The sequence below is a fragment of the Rhagoletis pomonella genome, unplaced genomic scaffold (genome assembly GCF_013731165.1).
Source record: "Rhagoletis pomonella isolate Grant_MI unplaced genomic scaffold, Rhpom_1.0 Rhpom_scaffold_00005, whole genome shotgun sequence".
Taxonomy (NCBI): Eukaryota; Metazoa; Arthropoda; class Insecta; order Diptera; family Tephritidae; genus Rhagoletis; species Rhagoletis pomonella.
Window position 1 is genome coordinate 2,929,806 of NW_023458559.1, and position 7,470 is coordinate 2,937,275.

The 7,470-nt window shown below is 39.8% G+C and overlaps 1 protein-coding gene across 1 annotated transcript; it reads left to right on the forward strand.

Annotated features, from left to right (window-relative positions):
- Positions 1 to 1,261: 1,261 nt before the first annotated feature.
- On the forward strand, positions 1,262 to 3,559 carry LOC118739753 (uncharacterized protein K02A2.6-like). Its single transcript, XM_036471261.1, has 3 exons — positions 1,262 to 1,397; positions 1,818 to 2,887; positions 2,948 to 3,559. The coding sequence occupies exons 1-3, from the start codon at positions 1,262 to 1,264 to the stop codon at positions 3,557 to 3,559; spliced, it is 1,818 nt and encodes a 605-aa protein (XP_036327154.1).
- Positions 3,560 to 7,470: the final 3,911 nt, after the last annotated feature.

The window sequence follows — 7,470 nt, forward strand, 5'->3', positions numbered from 1 at the left end:
AATACACCCACCTACCAAATTTGATCCGGATATCTGGAAAACTGAGAGACTAGATTGCATACAAACAGACGGACAGACAGACAGACAGACAGACAGACAGACAGACGGACAGACGGACATGGCTAAATCGACTCAGCTCGCCGTTCTGATCATTTAAGTATACATTTTAATGGGTCTATCTCTTCTTATTCTGGTACTTACAAACATCGGACCAAAGTTATAATACTATTTCATGCTCATGAAAGGTATAAAAAAAGAGCTGCAAGGTGGCGATGGAGTCGAGTTATTGGTAAAAATCGTAAAGTGAAGTCATTCGAAGGCATCAGGGATCGAAGTCAAATTTCCACCGTTAAATCAACCAGCATAACCATTGCAGCCTTGCTTTACGGCGACTAAACAGAATAAAGACAATTCTTGATAGATACCTACAAATACAATTGTAAGATATTTAAGGTATTTCGCCTGAAATAAGACTATGTATATTGGATTTCTGTGGACCAATGATAATCGCCCATTTTGAAATTGCCACCAACTGTACTATACAGATTCAAGGACGATTCACAATTGAACCGGATCACTGTTTCCGCAAGAACTTTTTCACGGACATAACGCTTTCGTTAGGTTATTTAGGACGGCCATGGAGGACGACCACAAAACCAAATGTGAACGTGAATTGATTGTATTAACATTGGACCAAATGTTTCAATAAAATATTAATTTTGGGCCGGGCGAAGTTAGCCTGGTCTGCTAGAATACATATCGTCGATGTTTTTGCAAAACCGCCTATCGACCAATTGCAAAACCGTCAATCTGACGGCACTAAAATTTTACAGGAGAGCGAAAAAACGAGTTTTCTTTAAAGCCGTTGGCTAATCGTATGACTGCATTTTTTTTTTGTTTTTTTTTTTTGTTATTAATGAATGCAATTTTCTATAACAAAACCATAATCAAGCCGAAACTAGTATTATTTTTGATGCATCTCAACGCAATACTGTTCCTAAGAACTGAATGACGCATCTAATGCAACACTGTTTCATAAGATCCTTCGCAAGTTGACGTTTGCAAACTACACACCACTTCGCTTATATTACGATTTCCGCTATCACGTGTTCTTACTTAAAATTCCTGAATATTGTTAACAAATTAGATTAATAAATACTTGAAGTTACAACAAATAACTGGCGACGAGGTAAAGTCAGTGAGTTCACGGAATCGTTCGATTTAAGCGTAAAAAGGCAAAAAGGTAAAAAGCTGCATTACCATGGAAGAAACTATCGAGAGACTGCTAAAGCAACAGCAGGACTTTTTAGTGGACGTATTGAGTACAAATAGAGCATGGATGATTGTACAATTGGAAGAGCAAAAAACAATTCTTGCTAAAATGCAAGAAAATCCTCGTGAGTCGACCATAACTTCAACAAATATATCCGTGCCAGCCTTTCCACCGTATGTGCATACAAAACAAAGTTTTGACTCGTACATCGCACAATTAACCCAGCACTTCGAAGCGTATTCAATCATGAAGCAGGAACAGAAACGAGCATTTTTCCTTTCGTGGGTAGGAGCCGACTGTTTTGAGCTGCTATCCTAACTTTTCGGCACAGAAGACATACAAACGCAGACATACGAAAGCATTATAGAAAAGTTGTCAACGCACTACAAGGAAAATGTTCACGTACTGGCCTCAAGATACGAATTTCTGTCATCGAAAATGAAACCAGAACAAAAGTATTCAGAATGGGTTGCTGAACTGCGGGGCATAGCACGGAATTGCAGGTTCGTGTGTAGTAACAATACTTGCAAAACGTCATTTATAGATGACCTGCTTCGAGACATTTTAGTTTTGAATTCGCCACATGAACCGGTACGCACTGCAGCACTACAAAAGCCTAATCCGGCACTCGCAGATGTTATAGCTATAGCCGAAAGCTATGAAACAACACAGGCCATGAAAAATCGGATGTCATCTAGCACAGCAGAACGCAGCGAAGTATTTCAGCTGAAACAGCACCAAGCTGAAAAAAAGCTTAAGCCAAGCGCAAGCAAGAGTAACTGTTTTCAATCCTGCTCTGGGTGCGGGAAGCACCACTCCAGAAGCCAATGCAAATTTCGTAATGCACAATGCCGAAAGTGCAATCGTTTCGGCCATATCGCACCAGTTTGTAAAGCACAAAGTGCAATTACCGACATTAAAAATAATAAAAAGGAGAAGCAACCGCAGACTAACAACAATAACGCTCAGCGAAGTGTGTCAACGATCAACTTTGTTGCTTCAATTACGAGCACCGTGCCAAACAAAGTAGGAAACAAATATCTGTTTGAAATAGGGGTGAATGAAGTACCGGTCAAGTTTCAGATGGATACCGGCGCCACTTGCTCCGTGATTGGCTTAGATGCATATAATGAAATTGGAAAGCCAAGTCTTACTCCCTGTCCAACTGGTAAGCTAATCGCGTATGGGGGAAGTGCTGTAAGCATTTTGGGAACTATTGATGTCACTATTCATCATGGGAAAATTAAACGGCTAGTGAAACTTGTTGTAGCTAATGTTCAGCAAAATAGTGAAATCCTTGGAACGGATTTGCTAGAAGAATTGGGATTATGCGCGTGCCAAGCACATCACGTAAACGCCGTTACGACGGATCCTAACGAAAATATCGAAGGGCTTTTGAAAAAATTTGCAGATGTGTTTGAAGGCACGTTGGGTTATTGCACAATTTCAAAAGCTGAGTTACGGTTAAAACATGATGCGACACCTAAGTATTTCAAATCTCGCCCTATACCTTTCGCGCAATTGAATGACGTCAAATTAGAGGCACAGCGTCTAACGGACTGCGGGATATGGAAACCAATTACGTTCAGCAAATGGGCAGCACCCATCGTAGTGGTTAAAAAAAAAGACGGGCGTTTGCGGATATGAGGTGACTTCAAAGCTGTGAACGCACAGCTCGAGATAGATCACTACCCAATACCCCGCATTGAAGAACTGTGCCGCAAGCAAGGAGGCACAATCTTCGCCAAAATTGACCTTTCAGACGCATACTTGCAAGTGGGTCTGACCGAAGAAGCGAAGCAGCTAATGGTCGTTAATACCCCATTGGGCTTGTTCCAGTATCAACGCCTGCCGATGGGAGTGGGCAGCGCTCCGGCCCTATTTCAGAAGCTATTGGAACAAGTCATTGAAGGTATTCCGATGTGTATTATTTATCTTGACGATATATTAGTAGCTGGTAAGTCAGTACAAGAGTTATTGGAAAATTTGCAATCAGTATTCGAGCGACTGCAAGCTTCTGTGATGATACAACGCCTTCAGCGCTGGGCATTACTGCTCATGTCCTATCCGTATACTATACGATATAGGCCAACGGATAAGCTTTGTAGCGCAGACGCTCTGTCACGGCTTCCAGTAGGGCCGGATGCCGAGTTCGACCAAAGTGAAGCATGCATGCAGGTCGAATCTGACCTAACTGCATCACCACTTAATGTCCAACATCTGGCAAACCTAACTGCAAAGGATCGCACTCTTAAACAAGTGTGGCGATTCATCGAAAAGGGGTGACCTGAGAAGCTTCCATCGCAACACCGCGAGCTACAGCCGTTTTTGTTCACCGGCACGCGCTTAGTTTGGAAATGGGGCTCATTATATTGAGAACAGAGTACACGCGTGTGGTCCTACCGTTGACGGCACAAGCAACCGTCCTTGAATTGCTGCATGAAGGACACCGGGGTATGACGCGTATGAAGCAAATGGCGCGTCAACACTGCTAGTGGCCGTCTAAGGATACACACATAGCGTTTCATAACGCTACTTGGCTTATATGCATCGACGCATTTTCGAAATATCCATTTGTAACAAAGATGGCCAGTATAACGGCTCAAGCAACGATCGATGCCTTAAAAGTAATATTTTCTGTCGAAGGTCTGCCTGATACCATAGTCACGGATAACGGACGGCAATTCTCAGCGGCCGAGTTCCAGGTTTTTTGTAACAGCAATGGGATTATGCATCTCACCACTGCGCCTTTTCATCCGGCATCGAACGGCGAAGCTGAACGCTTTGTGCGCACCTTTAAGCAAGCCTTTAAGAAAGCAGTCGCGGACGGTAAAAATCATTTAGATTCACTAGTAACCATTCTTAGCACTTACAGAACTTGTCCCATTGGCAGTAGCAATAAGTCGCCGGCGGAATTGCTACATGGCCGCCAGCCAAAAACACGGCTTAATATGCTTGTACCCACTCCCACTCAAGGGTCCAGGGCCGGGTCGGAATCATCGTACGCTGTTTCGACAAACGTTTACGCCAGGAACTATGCACGGGGTCCACCGTGGATTCCTGGTGTAATTCAAAGCAAAGTTGGCAGTATGATGTATCGCGTGAGTACGGACCAAGGCTTACTCCGTCGCCATCGTAACCAGTTGAAAGCTCGCCTATGAGGACTAACGGGAGGGTTCTTGACTAGGTGCGGAGGGACTGATGCATCTCAACGCAACACTGTTCCTAAGAACTGAATGACGCATCTAATGCAACACTGTTTCATAAGATCCTTCGCAAGTTGACGTTTGCAAACTACACACCACTTCGTTTATATTACGATTTCCGCTATCAAGTGTTCTTACTTAAAATTCCTGAATATTGTTAACAAATTAGATTAATAAATACTTGAAGTTACAACAATTTTAATAGTCTTATTTGTCTTATAGGTGGTATTGCATGTACATTTTGCAAGTGTTGATATTGGTGACAGGTTATAAGATCAACGGAAATAAGGTCAATTGACTTTATTTCTCACCCTGGTGCGAAATAAAGTCAATTGACATTATTACCTTTTTAAAAACGAAATAAAATCCATTGACATTATTTCTCTTTCAAACATTAAATTTGCTTAGCTTCGCGGCGGCGCGCGCGGTGTGGTGCGCTGACGCGCTCGCGCCCCGCGTACCCTGCGCGACCGGCGCGCACACCACGTCACGCTACGCAGGTAATAAGTCCCAGATGGTTTCTAAAATCAGATATTATTTTTATATTTGTAAGTTATTGGAAGCAGGAATGCCAACTTGGCTCAAACCGTATCATTTGTCCCTATTTTACTTAAAATGACACTTAATTTTTCAATTTGGCACAAAGTGCCAAAATGGCACTTTCGTAAAAAAATAACATTTCAATACATTTTTGTGAAATCCTTATTCTCAACTAAAATTTTCTAATTTATATAGGCTATTCAACTGGTTTATCTTATTTTATGATTGCATTTTTGTTTGGAAAATGTAGCTTTATTTTATTGCTAAATGTGAATGATTAAAAGGAATGACACCTTTTATGGCACTTTCATTTTTCTATTGGGCACATTTTGGCACTTTTTTATCCTCAATATGGCACCTCATAACTAAGGATAGTTGGCAGCCCTGAATGGAAGATTTCTGCTGTGTTTTGGGGCAACAACTTGTCTGCAGTAAAAAAGCATATAATTTGTGTTTCAAAAGTGTGTAAAAACCAATCAATTAACCTATATGATCTAGGTTCCGATATTAAATAATCAATAATTGTTTATACCCGTATTTTGGCACAATGGCTCTGTGCCATCTAATAAATAGTGTCGTCGTTCTCCTTAGCTGCTTTTAAATGATGTCGTCACAAATTGCTGGCGGAGACATGAATACAGTGTAAGAAAATTCTTTTTCTATAATTGTTTCCTTTTCCACCTTAGACATTCCGAATTCGTTCAAAATATGCTAATTTAAAACACAGAATTCTTTCAGTGTTCCTCCGGGGTTTTTGGACATGGACTGTTTCTTCAATTTAATAGTGTTCGCTTTATTTTTGTGGAAACGAAACATATTTTGCAAGTTATCATTTCTATACTCTTTCTTCAGATATTTCTCGTATTCCAGCTGTGCGCAGGCGTTTCGTTTTTCGCATCGTGTTTTTACATATTCGTAATTTAAATTTTTTTAATACAATCAATTGGTGGTAGTTCATGATTGTGTGTGGATTAATATCACAACACTGAGGGGATTTGGCAATAACGTTTTTCATTTATTAAAAAACCACACTTACGGGGCAATGTTTATAGTAAGAACAACATTTTTTTCTATGAATCGACATACTTTAAGCATTGTTGACGCTATTTCCATTTGAATGAGGAAATAGCGTCAATGACTTTATTTCCAAATTTTTGTTGACTTCATTTCGCTTTTGAAAAGGTAATAATGCCAATTGACTTTATTTCGCACCAGGGTGGGGAATAAAGTCATTTGACCTTATTTCCATTGACCTTATTACCTGTCAACTTGATATTTAGTTTTTGTTATTGGTAACCGAGACGTTTCTGTCCCATTTGCGTTTAGGCCGTTGAGGCAGCTTTAGAAAGTCGCTTTCGAAAGATATCTTGTAGGTGATTGAGACATCGGGGGAGTATTTAAGTACACGTAAATCGAAAACTACGTTATCTCCTGTCTTACGACCTGGTCGTATTGAATCATATACATGATATTGTTTGTTATTATAGTCTTTAAAGAAAGTATGGTTTACATGCCTCACGCTATACGGGAATGGCTTGCATCGCGCTTCTTGTGTTGCCGAACTATATTGGCAAGGTAAATATATTTGACGATTTTTTAATTTACGCTCTATTACAGAATGCACGGAATCTACCTCCGTCTGCGTATGGCCTTTCTCTAAAATTTTTTGAGTTATTTCAACTTCGTATTCAATAGCAAGTCTAAGCAGAGCTTTGGCAACAACAGTATTACGATTATGATATGTACAACCATCGGAATAAATCACCACAGGCTTGGTATCATTATGAAGCAGGGTTGTTTCGAATATTCGCATTCGCAATAATCAATGCGGAGGTTTTGCGAATGCGAATATTGTACACTGATAAAACGTATATCTGGCAAAAAAAAAGACAAATTGTTGCCTGTGGAGATGCTACGTTAAAACTGTCCCCCTTCTTTTGTAATTTAAAGTCAAAGAGTAAGATCCTTTAATAAGTATTTCCAGCGGAAATGTTCAAAGTCTAGCTATAAAGATAATTGACTATTTTCGTGTTAAAAGATAACCTTTATTAGGTAAGAATTATGTAGGAATCCAATATTTTTTACCAAAGAATTGTGTAAGAATGGAACATTTTTTGCCTAAATTATTTCTTAACAAGTAAGAGCAGCGCTCTCTTCGACTATGCCGAAGACTTCATACCTTTCATGAGCATCTGAAAATTTTACTTTAACAGATTATAGCATTTGAATAAATTTATAAATATATTTACAGCAGACATAGATAGAGGAGATGCATATATAAAAAATCATATCTAAACAATCAGAGGTATGGAAGATATACCTTATATAGCACCAATCTAAGTGATTTTCACTACTGTGTGATCGGTACGTAAACCGGTAACACAATTTAATGGGTTTAGATTCCTACATAAAGGAGATACATATATCGCAAAAACTGGTATCTGAACAATC

Bases quoted from the DNA above. Each gene is read 5' to 3' on its own strand.
- LOC118739753 (XM_036471261.1), top strand. From the start codon at position 1,262: ATGGAAGAAACTATCGAGAGACTGCTAAAGCAACAGCAGGACTTTTTA. The intron at 1,398-1,817 runs GTGAGTCGACCA...CGTCATTTATAG, and splicing joins TAAAATGCAAGAAAATCCTC to ATGACCTGCTTCGAGACATT. The intron at 2,888-2,947 runs GTTAAAAAAAAA...GTGAACGCACAG, and splicing joins GGGCAGCACCCATCGTAGTG to CTCGAGATAGATCACTACCC.